The sequence below is a fragment of the Petromyzon marinus genome, chromosome 59 (genome assembly GCF_048934315.1).
Source record: "Petromyzon marinus isolate PM22_M1 ecotype Great Lakes invasive population chromosome 59, UKy_Petmar_22M1.pri1.0, whole genome shotgun sequence".
NCBI lineage: Eukaryota > Metazoa > Chordata > Hyperoartia > Petromyzontiformes > Petromyzontidae > Petromyzon > Petromyzon marinus.
The window spans coordinates 2,689,667-2,705,422 of NC_133725.1; the positions used below are offsets into that span (position 1 = coordinate 2,689,667).

The 15,756-nt window shown below is 55.8% G+C and overlaps 2 protein-coding genes across 3 annotated transcripts in view; both read left to right on the forward strand.

The window, feature by feature from the left end:
- Positions 1–15,722, forward strand: part of LOC142905294 (ras-specific guanine nucleotide-releasing factor RalGPS2-like) — a 65,547-nt gene extending 49,825 nt beyond the window's left edge. The window contains exons 9-16 of one of the 2 annotated variants that reach the window (XM_076053008.1): positions 3,919–4,056; positions 8,495–8,585; positions 9,070–9,137; positions 10,398–10,560; positions 11,284–11,435; positions 12,674–12,728; positions 13,651–13,731; positions 15,312–15,722. In XM_076053008.1, the coding sequence (XP_075909123.1) occupies positions 3,919–4,056; positions 8,495–8,585; positions 9,070–9,137; positions 10,398–10,560; positions 11,284–11,435; positions 12,674–12,728; positions 13,651–13,731; positions 15,312–15,561 (998 nt within the window). In that variant the 3' untranslated portion in view covers positions 15,562–15,722. The remainder of the gene's footprint in view (positions 1–3,918; positions 4,057–8,494; positions 8,586–9,069; positions 9,138–10,397; positions 10,561–11,283; positions 11,436–12,673; positions 12,729–13,650; positions 13,732–15,311) is intronic. The other variant, XM_076053009.1, reaches the window with a different exon arrangement.
- LOC116955291 (ras-specific guanine nucleotide-releasing factor RalGPS2) overlaps positions 1–15,756 on the forward strand; it is a 210,592-nt gene that overhangs the window by 30,960 nt on the left and 163,876 nt on the right. The gene's annotated exons all lie outside the window — the stretch shown is intronic.

Sequence of the window (15,756 nt, forward strand, 5' to 3'; positions counted from 1 at the left end):
TTTGTTTGTTTCGCTATTTGCGTGCGTCTCCTACACTTTGCACCCCCCGCCCGTTTGTCTGTGTTGTTTACTGCCGTAGCTCTGTGACTCCCACCCAACGTGTGCAAAAGAGCTTCGTAGCTCATCGGATTTCTCCAGGGTAAGATGAAGGTTGTGATTTCTGAAGTCGCGACGTTCCCGGCGAGGCCGCAGCGCACGAACTCACGGTGGGGGTGGGGGGGGGGGGCCCGTCGTGACGGAGCTTCCACTCGTCCCCAGCTTTGTCGCGCGGACGTTTTGCTGGTTGCAATCTCAAGCGGGCCGCCCCGGTTAACAATGCGGTGGGTGGGGGGGCGGGGGGGGGCGGCGAAATTAACCGTAAAAAATACGACGGGCGCCGCCTCCGTTAGTTGAACGACGTCTTTCGGGAAACGGCTTGCCCACTCGCGTGCCCCTTGTGTAAGACGACGTAGCGAGTTTCTTCTTTTTGGCGGGTTTGGAAAGTCAAATTTGGAAGCGCGAATAGGTTTTCTCGATCGGCGTTGAAGGGCGGAGCGGCGTCATCCCCTTCCTGCCAACACTTGGTGGGGGGGGGGGGACCTCCTGGAAAAATAAATCGGATTCTGTATTTATAGCGGCAGGAGGAATCCGATGAGCTATAAAGCTGTTTTTTTTTTCCTTCCCACAGATGTCCAGTTGGGGCACGGGTTCAGAACGTTACAACAACAAACACGTTAACAAAAACACCGATAGGTCGTGCAAAGTCAATCTTGATTTGAAGCTTTCGTTCCACGCCGCTGCGTCAACATCAACCGCCTCAGCAGTTCTCCTGCTGTGTTTGTCTCACCTGATGACGATTGCTTGTGCTGCGATCGAAACGTCGTGATCCATTCATTTTCCGTCTACGTGACTTCACCGAAAGAACCAAAGATTAAGGAGTGCAAAGTACAAGAAAGGTAAACACAAATCGCCCAAAAACATACAAATTGAACGGAACCATCCCCATCCTACCAGGCAAAGCCCACTGAGGCGTTAACTTATTTGCCAGAAGCGAGCTGGCGATCACGGATGATAAGAATCTTGAGACTCGGCGCGAGGCATCCCCGGGAAGACAAGCGGAATGACAACAACGCACGGTAACAGCACACGGACGGAGATACGCAGTGTACACACGCGAGAGCCACGCACACACGCACACACACACACAAGCGCGAACACGTGGTTTTTACGTTTGGGTCTACAGGGCGGCGTCAGCGGCCGCCTCCTCGTGCTCTTCTCCCCTCCCCTCTCCTCTTCTGGCGAAGTTCCTTTGCCCGTCCCTGCTCCCCCACGTCCAGTGCACGTGGTTGTTGCGTTGTACCGCTTCAACCAAGACACACACACTTTGCGTCTTCTTCCCTTCCACGCCGCTCCCCCCCTCTCCAGAATTGAGCTCGGTGATGTTTTCATCGTTGCAGCTGGTTGTGCGCCGGTGTAAAACTAACATGGCGGTGGTTGGCGTTGTGTTTTCCCCCCTCTCTCTTCTAATAATAATTGCACTCTCTCTCTCTCGCCACGGTCTCAAACGTGACGTCTCCGGCGGCCGCGGTTTTGAGCGGACCGTCCGAGAGGTCACGAGCAAGCGCCGCCGCGCGTTAATGGGATTCGGCCTATCGATCCCTAATTATAGGGCTGCAGAGCTTGGGCAATAGTTGCTCGCGCCGGTACTGACCGCCTTCCTTACCACCCCCCCCCCCCCACCCCGCTCGTCTGCAGCTCGGAGTCGACGAATACGTAACTTTATCTTTTAAGAGGAGCGGCCCAGCTATAGGATCCGTCGAGAAGGAAATGAGCGATGGGGAGACGTGTTGGGCATTGGTGGTGGGGCGTTCTGCCCGCCGGATCACCGGCGCGGTCGCTCTCCCGCGCTCGCGTGCGTCTGCGTCGCGGTACCGCCGCCGTGAAAATGTGCGGCCCGAAAATGCTAGAAAAAAATACACCGACATATTTCGAAACGTCAGCCGTGATTAATGTCCGCCACGGTCTGCTCTCGCGGGAGGTCAGATAAGGCCCGGGATTAAGGAACGTGCAAATCCGTACCACATGTTGCGACCGCTCGCTTCCGCGGTGCGCACACTCCCAGCGTTGTTGCACGCCGCTGCGTAAACATCATCATCATCATCAACATCGTCGTCAGCGGCTTCATCGTGAATTTTTTTATGTTAATATAATTGTAGTTGTTATTAGCCACGTGGCGGTTTGCCGGTCGAGCGTGCGTGCGTGCGTGTGTGCGTGCGTGCGAGCGAGAGGTTCCCATCGAATTCACGGTTGGTCGGAGGTTGACTCGGGCCATTGTCCATCTGGCGGCGTTAAAATAAGCACCACTCTGGTCGGGAAGCCGGCAGCGGTTTGTCCTATGGATAAGCCTCGGCCCCGCCGGACGAACGTGGAGTTTCCACGACTGGCTCGGGGGGCTGTGTGGAGGAGATGAGCGGCACCGTCTGCTTCAACGCCCATCTGAGCACCAAATAATAATAATAATGCTAACTTGTAACATGCACAATTTTCACTTTGCTCCAAGGCAGCCACCCTGCGACCTTTATTTTTGACAATGGCAGCCAATCGATAAATGATGACACTGAGTGCATTAACGGTGACCTGAACGTGAGTAGTCATACCGAACGCATTTTTTTAGTATTATCCGTAAAGTATGAAATATCATCGGAAAATGTTGTCCAAATCTTAACGACAACCAATCTGATATCCCAACAAACGAGACCCACACCTTCGCTTTTGAAACGACGACAACGGCTGCATCTTTTCCTCGCCCACTCCCACGCCCCCCGCCGCCTCTCTCCACCCAGCGGTGGGTTTCCCCACGGCAGGTCGCTTGCGCTGGGGTCAAAGTGTGGGGACTCCCGCCCAGAGTTGTCTGGCCAGCGCGGAGGGCGAGGCCAACCACCTCTGGAGCCACCCCCCCCCCCTCCACCCCACAGTGGCTAGGAGATGTTAACTACCTCGCCTGGTATACAGGAGTTAGTGGGTTCGATCCCGGACTCTGACGCCTGCTGCTGTATATTTGGAGTTTTCGTGTCTCTCTTTCTCTCATCATTATCACAGTGGCTAGGAGATGTTAACTACCTCGCCTAGTGTACAGGAGGTCGTGGGTTCGATCCCGGACTCTGACGCCTTCGGTATATTTGAAGTTTGCTGTGTGTCTCTCCCTCTCATCATCATCACAGTGGCTAGGAGATGTTGACTACCTCGCCTGGTGTACAGGAGGTCGTGGGTTCGATCCCGAACCCTGACGCCTGCGGTTTATTTGGAGTTTGCGTGTCTCTCTTTCATCATCATCATCACGGTGGCTCGGAGATGTTAACTACCTTGCCTGGTGTACAGGAGTTCGTGGGTTTGATCCCGGACCCTTGACGCCTGCTGCTGTATATTTGGAGTTTGCGTGTCTCTCTCTCTCTCTCTTCCCGTGGTCGCGTGGATTTTTCTCCAGGTCCTCCGGATTTTCCCCTCCACATTTACAATCGACGCCACGCGGTTTAGAGTACTTTTCCTGCCGCTATAAATGTCCACGTGGTGATGATAAGCCACTTCGTTGTGGTGGCCGAGGCCAGTGGGGCCTTACCTGGTAAAAATAAAGGCGTTATTTAGTCTCATCGGCTCGGAAGAGTATGGCAGGGGTACCCTCCGGAGCAGTGCTTCTTATAACCTGGGGTGCACGCAAGCGCCCCCCTGGGCGTGCGAGATGCCCTTTCCGGGGGGTGCGAGACGCGGACAGATTTTAGTCGGAATAGTTGAATGGCTTCCCCTCGATAGACGGGGGGGGGGGCGGGGGGGGCGACCGCTCGACCTTACGGTGGCGCGAGCCGGGGACACCGCGGGTGGGCGCCTTCGCGAGTCCACGCAGGAGGTGTAACACGCCGTCTCGTCGTCCTGTGCGCCGCGCAGGTATCTACCTGTCGGATCTCATCTACATCGACTCGGCGTACCCGGCCTCCGACAGCATCATGGAGAACGAGCAGCGCTCCATCCAGATGAACAACATCCTCAGGGTCATCTCGGACTTCCAGCAGTCCTGCCACTACGGTAACCTTTGACCCGGGCGGCGCCGTCCGGAGCGGGGCGGAGGAATCCTCCGGCGCGCCGCGGGTCGACGAGCCGTTTGGTTCCATGACTCGCGGGTTTTGAAAATGTATTTTCCTCTTTCTTTCTTTTTTTCTTTCGTTCCTTTTTGTCATTTTTCTTTTTTTATTTTCATTTCCTTTTTTCTTTCTTTCTTTCGTTCCTTTTTGTCATTTTTCTTTCCTTTTTTATTTTTCTTTCCTTTTTTCTTTCGTTCCTTTTTGTCATTTTTTAAAATTTTCTTTCCTTTTTTCTTTCTTTTTTTCTTTCGTTCCTTTTTGTCATTTTTCTTTCCTTTTTTTCTTTCCTTTTTTCTTTCGTTCCTTTTTGTCATTTTTCTTTTTTAAATTTTTCTTTCCTTTTTTCTTTTTTTCTTTCGTTCCTTCGTTCCTTTTTGTTATTTTTCTTTCCTTTTTTATTTTTCTTTCCTTTTTCCTTTCTTTTCTTCTTTCTTTTTTCTTTCGTTCCTTTATGTCATTTTTCTTTTTTTAATTTTTCTTTCCTTTTTTCTTTCTTTCTTTCGTTCCTTTTTGTCATTTTTCTTTCCTTTTTGATTTGTCTTTCCTTTTTCTTCTTTCCTTTATTTTTCTTTCCTTTTTTTACAAACGTTTTCTTCATTTTTTTTCATTCTTTTTGTTTTCAAAGCAATTTTATTTCTACGCAATCCGTTTTGCACCGCTTGTGCGTTACGCAACGTATAAACGCAAACGGTGCGTGCCGCACGCGAAGGCATGCGCGGCCGGAGAGAGACGCAAACAAACGCAAACGTTCAAACGATCTGTCCCGTCGCCGTTAACTCGGCGCCACGGTGGTCAGGAGATGTTACCTCCCTCGCCTGGTGTGCAGGAGATCGCGGGTTCGATGCCGACCCCCGACGCCTGCTGTATACTTTGAGTTTGCGTGTCTCTCTCTCTCCCCGTGGCCGCGTGGATTTTTTTCCTCCGGGTCCTCCAATTTTTTCTCTCCGCATTTGGAATCGTGAGTTTCGGAGTATTTGTCTGCTATACATTTCCACGTAACGACGACGACGACGATGATGATGATGATGATAAGCCGCTTCGTCGAGCAATTAATTGTGAGTTGCCAGGTCGCTTCTGAAAAAGATCTTCAGAACAGCTCCGTGGGGCCTTACCTGGTAACAATAAAAATCTCGTCAATAGTTTGTAGGATTTCAGCCGGCCAACCACAGCGACGATCACCACGACTTCTCACGCGTCGTGAGTTGGTGCTCTCGACGGTGTAATTAACGCAGCGTCATGTGTGCGCGCACGATGAACTTTCATTTTTTCATGCACGACGGCAACGGAGACGGAGAGTCCCGTAGGCGAGCGGGGCGGTGTACGGGGTCGTAAGGGGGAGCCAGGTCCACTGTGAACGAGCGCGTAACGTCTAGCCCGTGCCGTTTGCACAACCCCAGGGGGTTGAGAGGGTCGGGAGTGGCGGCCGATGGCCGTCTTCTGCCGTGCCACGACGGTGGCGGCGGAGGGTGGGAAGAGAGAGACGCGCGGTGTGGGGTGGGACGGACTGCCGACCGAGAGTTGGGGGGGGGGGGGGGGGTCCGTCCTCGCTTGCGAACGGCGAGGTGTTTTCATGCGAGGCCGAAAGATAGCGCAGGTGGCACATCTGGCGAGGCTTTTCACCGGCGCACACCGATCGCCAGGCGACGCACTCCGTGGGCTCTCTCGCTCCACATTCCCGTCGCTATTATTGTTGCTCAACTTGGAAGTGGCGAAGGTTTCGTAGCCGGTGTTGGTGCCAGTACGCGCCGCCTCTCCGCTCGTTTGCGCCGAACTCAAACGAAAGCGGCATTTCGAGATGCGGTCCCCCGGGGCGAGTGGTGCCATCGCGTCGAGTGAAAATTATTTTGGATTCGTGTTTTTGTTCGCGACTTTAGAAAGTTGTCTGCCGTCCGGCCAGCTATTACGGTGGGCCGGGGGGCGGGCCGGTGATGCGGGCCCAGCCGTGATGCGGGGGTGGGGGGGGTCCCCGTTTGTTGCAGAGTTTCACGGTTTCAGATCCGGCAGGCCGCCCCGGTTAATGCTGTGCGGGCGTCTTGACCCGTAACCAAACAAACGCGACGCCCTCGTCGCAATTGGACGCCAGAGAGATCCCGTGCAGGTGCCATCGCAAGAGTAGATCAGCGCGTGCGCGCAGCAGCGTCCTTCACGAGCCCCCCCCCCCCCTGCTCCACAGCAACCGACCCCAACGCTCCCGGTACCGCTCATCGGCGAGCCCAATCGCCTCCACCATCTGTCGTCCACTACCACAACTCGCGCGCTCGCTCTAGACGCGCACGCACGCATTCTTGCACGCAGGCACTCGCAATCGCCCCGCCATCGCAGACGAACGCTTTGCTGCCATGCAGTGGAACGCACGCCCGCGTGCTTCACCGAGTGAAAAATGCGTGCGTGTTCGTTTTCCCCTTGTGCCGCGTACCTTCTCTGTACCTCCTCAAAGGCGTACCCCGTCAACCCCATATAATATCAGTGCCTGCCTTGTTACAGGCCAATTCAGACCTTGTCGGTCACCCCGCGCCCCTTATAAATCTCAACGTTCCTTCTGCAAAGTCCCATCGCTAGGGAGAAACGAAAACAAATAGACAAAAAACATTGATTTCATCCCCGTGTTGAAACGGCTGTACACCGTATGGACCTGACAACTTCCCCGTACAAGAATACGGGGCAAACCGTGATGGGTTGACCGCTGTGCCAATTGGCACTATTTTTTTATCCCCCCCCCATCCCCCCGAGACGTCATAATTGCCGCGTCCGAGACACTCGAACCACCGCTGCTGTGAACCTCGGTTCGAACCCAGGGCCTGGCTGCCTCTACCCCAGACACAGGGGCTCGTGATGGCCGTCTAACGGGTGGGCGGGGGGTGGAGATGTTAAGGATAAGCGAGGGGATGTCAGTGTTGCTTGGGTTGCCATTACGATGACTCGCGTTGACCCAGGATAGAGCCTCCTCGCCGACTCTCCCGACTTGTTTTTCGGAGGGCGCTGTCAGGTTTCTACAGTAGGGGGCGTTCGTGTATGCTCATGCCTATGTAGTGCCTATGTAGTGCCTATATAGTATGCTGGTGCTGTGTGCGCGTGTCGGGAGCGGTGGTGTTGTGGTTATCGCGCAGCGCTATGAACTCCGGCGACCCGGGTTCGATTTCCGCTCGCAGCCGACACCGGTGACGATTATCTGAACCCGGTCCTGGGCCTCCCCTAGGTCGACTCAGCCTCAAATAAGTATCCGGTGCGATGTGTAAACATCGCCGCTGGGGGAGACAAAGGCGGTCGGGCGTGGTGCTGGCCACCCCACCCCCTCGTGTGCCGTTCCGGCCTTCGTAGGTGCTCGCTAACAGCACTTGCCCCAACAGTCTGTTAAGGCTATACGGGGGTCTTTGTCTTTGTAGGAGTGCATGCGTTTGCATCACATTTATGCCTCTATTTAAGACTGAAACAGGAGGATTTATCCACAACTCTGACTGTCACCTGATGATGCTGAGTTGTAATTCCTGGCGAAATGTCACACTACTCGAATTGTAAATGTTCTAGTGGGTTTACTTTCCAACACAACCGGTTGGTGCTGTACTAGTAACGAATTGTTAATGTTGTAGTGGGTTTAACTCTCCAACACACAACCGGTTAGTGCTGTGCTAGTAACGAATTGTTAATGTTGTAGTGGGTTTAACTCTCCAACACACAACCGGTTAGTGCTGTACTAGTAACGAATTGTAAATGTTGTAGTGGGTTTAACTCTCCAACACACAACCGGTTAGTGCTGTTCTCGTAACGAATTCTCAATGTTGTAGTGGGTTTACTCTCCAACACAGCAATCGGTTAGTGCTGTACTAGTAACGAATTATAAATGTTGTAGTGGGTTTAACTCTCCAACACACAACCGGTTAGTGCTGTACTAGTAACGAATTGTAAATGTTGTAGTGGGTTTAACTCTCCAACACACAGCCGGTTAGTGCTGTACCAGTAACGAATTGTGAATGTTGTAGTGGGTTTAACTCTCCAACACACAACCGGTTAGTGCTGTACTAGTAACGGATTGGCCGCGTTTTGCTTACGTGACACAACCTCACCGATTGGCCGTTTCGGGTGTTGGCGGCGGGTTTAACGACGCAGCATTCATATTTACGCGCGCAAACCAAAAAAACCCTTTTCATAATGGGGTAGCGCGCCCCGCTACGAACCCGGCGACGGGAGTTCGATTCCCGCTCAGGGCCTCTACCATCTCCGCCGCCGCCTTGCATTTACGCTGGCTACACGGTTCGTTTTGGACGTCGCGTTTCGTATTTTTTTGCGGGGGTCTCTGCTCCTCTCGGGCCGTGCCTGCCCTCGTGCGGCGCGCCGTGCCGTTTGTGCGTTCCGTTTGAAAAAGAATGTCTCGTGTCTTTGCGCAGAGCTGCCTTTCCTGAGCCACGTGCAGAAGTATCTCAAGTCCGTGCGTTACATCGAAGAGCTGCAAAAGTTCGTAGAGGACGACAATTACAAGTGAGTGGCTCGCTCGCTTGCAGCGATGTACGCGCGCGCGCGCACGCGCGTGTGCGGGGCTGACGTGTTAACATCAGCACTGGGGGAGACAAAGGCGGGCGGGCGTGGTGTTGGCCACCCACCTTCTAGTGTGCCGTGCCGGCCTTCGTATAGTTGGTTAGCTGTACCACACACTGTGAACCCGGCAACCCGAGTTCGATGCCCACTCACGGCCAACATCGGGTGACGATTATCTGAACCGGTCCTGAGCCTCTGCCTTCCCTAGGCCGACTCGGCCTCAAATGAGTACCTGGTGCCATGTGTAAACATCGCCACTGCGGGAGACAAAGGCATCCGGGCGTGGTGCTGGCCAACTACCCACTCGGTGTGCCATTCCGGCCTTCGTTGGTGGTGCTCGCTAACAGCACTTGCCCCAACAGTCTGTCCAGGCTATTTACCGGGGACCTTTGTGTGTGTGTGTGTCTTTGTGTGTGTCCGTGTGCAGGCTGTCCCTTCAGATTGAGCCCGGCGCGAGTACACCTCGTCTTTCCTCGTCGAGAGAAGACGTCCCAGGTTTGCCCGGTTTCTCGTCATTCGATGAATCAAAGATTCTCGTTCGCCGCTGGACGTGGCGGGCTCGCGATTCGGAGAGGTCGGCCCGCAAGTTGGGAAGGCCGAGGTGGTCAAACTCGGGTTTGTGCGTCGGCCAATCGCGTTGTCCGACGACGCCTACTGACGCTCAATAAAATTAGCAATCGCTTTGTGAGCAGTGCGATCGTCACGTTGGTTCGGCTGTCGTCCATCCGATCCTCGTCACGTGTTACGTTGCTGCTGTGTGTGGGATTTTGGCGGTGGTTGAGTCGCACGACCCCTGACCTTCTTCTGCACGTAAACCCCCCCCCCTTCCACCACAATCCAAACAAGTGCCACCCCACCCCTGCGTCCTGAGGGGTGGGGCCTAACCAGCAAGAGGCGGGGCCTAACAAGTAAAAGGCGGGGCCTGAAGAAGAAGGGGCGTGTCCTAAAAAGGAAAGGCACATTGAGCCGGGTTCAGTGCGTCGTCCCGCGTTATCCCACCCAAACGCTCGGGATATTCGCTTTGATACGATCGTACTGTGTTTAGAAAACAAGTTTTGCTGGCTGGCTGGCTGGCTGGTGTGACGTTAACTGCCTCGCCCTGGTATCCAGGAGGTCGTGGGTTCGATCCAGACCCTGACGCCTGCTGCTGTATATTTGGAGTTTGCGTGTCTCTCATCATCATCACGGTGGCTAGGAGATGTTAACTACCTCGCCTGGTATACAGGAGGTCGTGGGTTCGATCCCAACCCTGACGCCTGCTGCTGTATATTTGGAGTTTGCGTGTCTCTCTCTCTCCCCGCGGTGGCGTGGATTTTTCTCCGGGTCCTCCGGGTTTTCACCTCCACATTTAGAATCAACATCACAACGCGTTTTGGAGTATTTGTCTGCTATCGATTTCCACGTGACGATAATGAGTCACTTCGTTGAGCTGTCATTTGTGACAGCGAGGTCGCATCTGAAAAAGATCTACATAGCTCAGTGGGCCTTACCTGGTAAAATAACAAAGTCTAGTTTTAGGATGGACGCTCAGGTCCAAAGGACGTGCGGGCTGCTATTTGCACAAAGAGAAGTATGTTTTGGGAATTTTTATTATGATTATAATTAAACAAGAGCCCAGGACAAAGCGCGAGCTACGGGGAGGAGTACTACAAGTTAAACATTTAAAAATACCAATGATTCAATTGCGTAAGCCATGCTGTCATCCTCCTCCCCCCTCCTTCGTCACCGCCCCCCCTCCACCCTCACCCCTGACAGTTCACGCCCCCTGCCCGGCCCCCCCCTCACCGGGCCCCACCACTCGCCCGGCGCCCCCCTGCCTGGCACCGCGCGGCTCCCCCGTCGTGTCCACCCCGCCGGGGGTGGGGGCCCGGTGCCTCCCGGCACAGAGACACCGCAAGAGCCACAGCCTGGGCTACTGGTGAGTGATTATTGCATCCACTCATTAACCTAACGATCCACAGCCTGGGCCACTGGTGAGTGATTAATGCATCCACTCATTAACCTAACGATCCACAGCCTGGACTACTGGTGAGTGATTAATGCATTCGCTCATGAACCTAACGATCCAGAGCCTGGGCTACTGGTGAGTGATTAATGCATTCGCTCATGAACCTAACGATCCACAGCCTGGACTACTGGTGAGTGATTATTGCATCCGCTCATTAACCTAACGATCCACAGCCTGGGCTCATGGTGAGTGAGTGAGTGAATCAGTCACTCACCAGGAGCACCACGGTGGCGAGATGTTAACTCCCTCGCCTGGTATACAGGAGGTCGCGGGTTTGATCCCGACGCTAACACCTGTATATTTGCAGTTTGCGTGTGTCTCTTCCTGTGGTCGCATGGATTTTTCTCCGGGTCCTCCGGTTATTCCCCACTTTGCTGAGCTATCATTTGTGATAACCAGGTCGCTTCTGAAAAAGAGCTATATAGCTCAGTGGGCCTTACCTGGTAAAATAAAAAATAGTTTAGACTGATTCATTCACTCACTAATGTAGCGAGCCACAGTCTGAGCTGCTGGTGAGTGATGAATGCATTCGCTCATTAATATAACTAGCCACAGCCTGGGCTGCTGGTGAGTGACTGACTCATGAACCCATTCACCTAACTTGACCGTAACCTATTTGTGTTTTGTGCTCAGCATGGTGCCGCGTCTTAGCGACGTGGAGGTGCGGAGCGCCACCTTCCCGCACGGCCGCGCGAGACACCTGCTGGACGACAGCGTGCTGGAGGGGGGTGGCGGCACGTCACCCCGCAGCCACGCCACCTCCGCCTCCAACGGACTCTCCCTCGGTACGGTCGCCCGCTCGCTCGCCCACTCGCTCGCCCACTCGCTCGCCCATATGCGCACTCACTCATACACACACTCGTACACACATTCATACAAGCACTTATCCACTCGCTCACTCATACACTCACCCGCTTATACGCTCACTCGCTCATTCACTCACTCATACGCTAACTTGCTCGTTCATGTGCTCGTTCATTCACACACTCATACGTTCACTCTTACACGCACTCGCTCAACCACTCACTTACTAGCTCGCTCGCTCATAAGCTCACTTGCTCATATTCTCACTCGCTCATATTCTCACTCATAAACTCACTCGTGTCTCCACTTTTATATTCACTCCATCACTTACATACTCAAACACTCACTTAGTCACTCATACACTCACTCATACACACATTCTCATATACTCGTATATGTATTAACTTCTGCACTCGTAAATACACTCATATACACACTCACCCATATAGTCACTTACTCACTCATGCCCTCACTCATACAATTACCCACTTATATACTCCCTCATATGTATGTGTGCGTGTATATGTGTGTACGCGTCTGTGTACACGGGGAGGAGTAGTGTAGTGGTTAGCTCGCTGTGCTACGAACCTGGCGACCCGGGTTCGATTTCCGCTCACAGCCAACACCAGTGACAATTATCTGAAACGGTCCTGGGCCTCCCCGAGGTCGACTCAGCCTCAAATGAGTACCCGGTGCGATGTGTAAACATCGCCACATAGGCGGCCGGGCGTGTTGTTGTCCACCCACTCCGTCGTGTGCCGTGCCGGCCTTTGCAGTCACTGCTCGCTAACAGCACTTGCCCCAACAGTCTATTACAGGCTATACGTGAGACCTTTGTCTTTGTTGTTATATGTACGTGTGTGTGTGTGGATGAGCGGTGGGCTCGGCGGTTAGCGCCACGCTGCGTTACGAACCCGGCAGAGGCCCGAGTTCCGACTCCTGCTCACGGCCAACACCACCGTTGAATATCCGAACCGGTGCTGGGCCTCCCCTAGGTCGACTCAGCCTTAAACGAGTGCCCGGTGCGGTGCGGTGTGTGGTGAGCACGAGGAACCGGGTAGACAAAGGCGGCTCGGCCGTGGTGCCGGCCACCCTCCCGCCTCGCGCGCCCTGCCCCCCTCTCGCAGGTTTGCTGCTCGCCAGCAGCACTTGCCCCAGCAGCGTGTTGAAGGCTGCGCTCGCTCGCGGGATCTTTGTCTCTGTGTGTGTGCACCTCCAGGCAGCAGCGAGGGCTCCCAGCAGAGCGAGGACGTCGCGTGGCCTCAGTTTGAGAGGTACACAAGCCGCACCGCCCGCTCTCGCGCACATCTCCCCACCTCTCCCTCCCCCCCCCCTACCCCCGCATCCTGCAAATACTCGGGGGTGCGGGCGCACTACCCCCCCGCCCCCTACCGTGGATCGGTCCCCCAACCTCTCGTTTCCGTGGAGGCCACGCGTATCCCGCCCGCGACTGGAGTGGCGTGATCCAGGTCGCCCTCGTGGTGCGGTGGTTGCGTTGTGAGGGGCGACGCAAGAGAGAGGCGAGGATGGACGGTCGCAATGCCGCGGTAGCGCAGTTGCAAACTGGAACTCCTCTCCTGGCAGATGTTGTGGGCATTCCCATGCCCTCCCTCCCATGCCCTCCCTCCCACCCTCCCTTCCACCCTCCCTCCCATGCTCTCCCTCCCTCCCATGCCCTCCCTCCCATGCCCTCCCTCCCATGCCCTCCCTCCCACCCTCCCTCCCATGCCCTCCCTCCCTTGCCCTCCCTCCCTTGCCCTCCCTCCCTTGCCCTCCCTCCCTCCCCCCAAGCCCTCCCTCCTATGCCCTCCCTCCCATGCTCTCCCTCCACCCTCCCTCCTATGCTTTCCCTCCCTCCCTTGCTCTCCCTCCCATTCCCTCCCTTCCCCCCATGCCCTCCCTCCCTTGCCCTCCCTCCCTTCCCCCCAAGCCCTCCCTCCCATGCCCTCCCTCCCGTGCCCTCCCTCCCATGGCCTCCCTCCCATGCCCTTCCTCCCCCCCAAGCCCTCCCTCCCATTCCCTCCCTCCCCCCCAAGCCCTCCCTCCCATTCCCTCCCTCCCCCCCAAGCCCTCCCTCCCATGCTCTCTCTTCCACCCTCCCTCCCTCCCATGCCCTTCCTCCCCCCCAAGCCCTCCCTCCCTCATCCCCTGCCTTCATCTCCACCCCCTTCCCCCCGCCCCCTGTGACGCTGCCAGGGTGCGCTTATACGCGTCCCTGGGCCCTCTGAGCCGCGATGGGAACCACAGCGCGTACCGCGGTCGGTACACGTACGGCAGGTACCTATCTCCCCCCCTCCTCCTACTCCTCACGCCACCCTTGCCTTCCTCACTTCCTCGCCATGCATGCAGCTCCTTCCGCCAGCCTCCCTCCCTCTCTCCTCTCCCCCCCCCCTCTCCCCTCTCTCCGCAGGCGTTTGATTGGTCGGCGTTCACAGGTGGCGGGATGCTTTTCTTGCGTCGGGAGCTCCAATGCTGATTAATATTTTAAAGGAAGATGCAATGCCCCTCCCCACCACCCCTCTCTCCAATAAACACAACAGCCAGATGCTATGTCATATAGAATGTGCTGCCCCAGGGAGTTGGCCGGTTTGGCATATTAGTCTACGGATCTCTGTGTGAGTCTCTGCGTCTCGGCCACATTGCCTGGTTGAATTTGTTAGGCTATGGATCTCCGTGTAAGTCAGTCGGTTTTAGCCACATAGCCTGGTTGGCATGTTAGTCTGCGGATCTCTGTGCGAGTCTATGGGTCTCGGCTACATAGCCTGGTTGGCATATTAGTCTACGGATCTCTGTGTGAGTCTATGAGTCTCGGCCACATAGCCTGGTTGGCATATTAGTCTACGGATCTCTGTGTGAGTCTATGGGTCTCGGCTACATAGCCTGGTTGGCATATTAGTCTACGGATCTCTGTGTGAGTCTATGCGTCTCGGCCACATAGCCTGGTTGGAATTCTGAACCGGGCGGCATCTTCCTTTAAACGTCTGCGAGGAGGTTGAAACTAATCACCTGTCTGCCGCTCCTCCTCCTTACCCCCCCCCCCCCCCACGATTACCAAACTCCTTCACGGTACCACTGGGACTGCAACGTGGGCCACCACACCGTGGCTTTCAACCTCGGCTAAACCCTCGCACGGTTCCCCCCCCCCCCCCCCAACGGTTTCGGCAGCGACGGTGGCCGCACCGGCCGTGCGCCCCCCCCCCCCCCCCCCCCCCCCCGGTGGCCTCCTCTTGCTTCCACGACGACCGCGGCAAAACCGAACGCCGCCTGCTCTCGGCGTCCCGCTCGCTGCACTGCCCAGAGGGTGCTCGGCGGGGAAGCGGTGGTGGTGGGAATCGTGGGGGATTTGCGGGCGGGCGGGCGGGCGGGCGGGCGACGTTTGGCTGGTTGGGCCCTGCTGTGGCGTTTGGAGCGAACCGGCGTCCCCCACTTGTTGTTAGCCGTGGCCGGGGAGTTGAACTCGCGTCTCCGCTGCCTTGGTAGCTCAGCTCGCTAAACCGCTGCGCCGCACTGCTCCCACCCCTTGAGGGTGGAGCGGTGCTCATTTTGCCATCCTCACACGGAGGGAGTGAACGAGCCGAGAGGCCGATTCGACTTCTGACCACGAATTTTGTGGCACGTGGCCTTGCCCACGCGGTAGACGTGCTCGTGGGCCGGGACCGCCGCCCGTCTGGACGCCGTCACCGCTTTTCCGCTGGCACATCCGAGCCGAACCGGCGCAGAGCCCCCGGATGCTTTTCCACCGGCCGTTCGCCGAGCTGACCCGCAACCGAAGCGTTCGTACGCCGGCCTCGTAGGGCGACTCGAATCTGGCCTGACTGAAAAAAAAGAATTTTAAAAGTTGTTTCTGTCCCCTGCAGTTCCCCCGCCACCCCGCTGTCGGGGGTGACCAGCCCGGTCGCTGGCGCCGTCACCATCGAGGGAGCGCTCAAGAGGAAGACCCTGCTCAAGGACGGGCGCAAGCCGGCAGTAAGAGCGCTGCACCCTCCTTCGTCAGCCCAGCGTGGCCCTGCTGCTGCGTGCGATAGACGGCTGTGGACCGCGTGTGGTGTCGATGCTAGTCGGGCGCGTGATGATTGCAGCAATGCAGTATATACGTGTGTATGTTGAACTTCTTTTTGACCGAACGTAGCCAACCGCGCTAATCGGAGGTGCAGTGTTGAGTCTATGGGCAGTGTTAGTCTATGGGCAGTGTTGAGTCTATGGGCAGTGTTGAGTCTGTGGGCAGTGTTGAGTCTGTGGGCGGTGTTGAGTCTATGGGCAGTGATGATTGGGTAGTGTTGAGTCTATGGGTAGTGTTAGTCT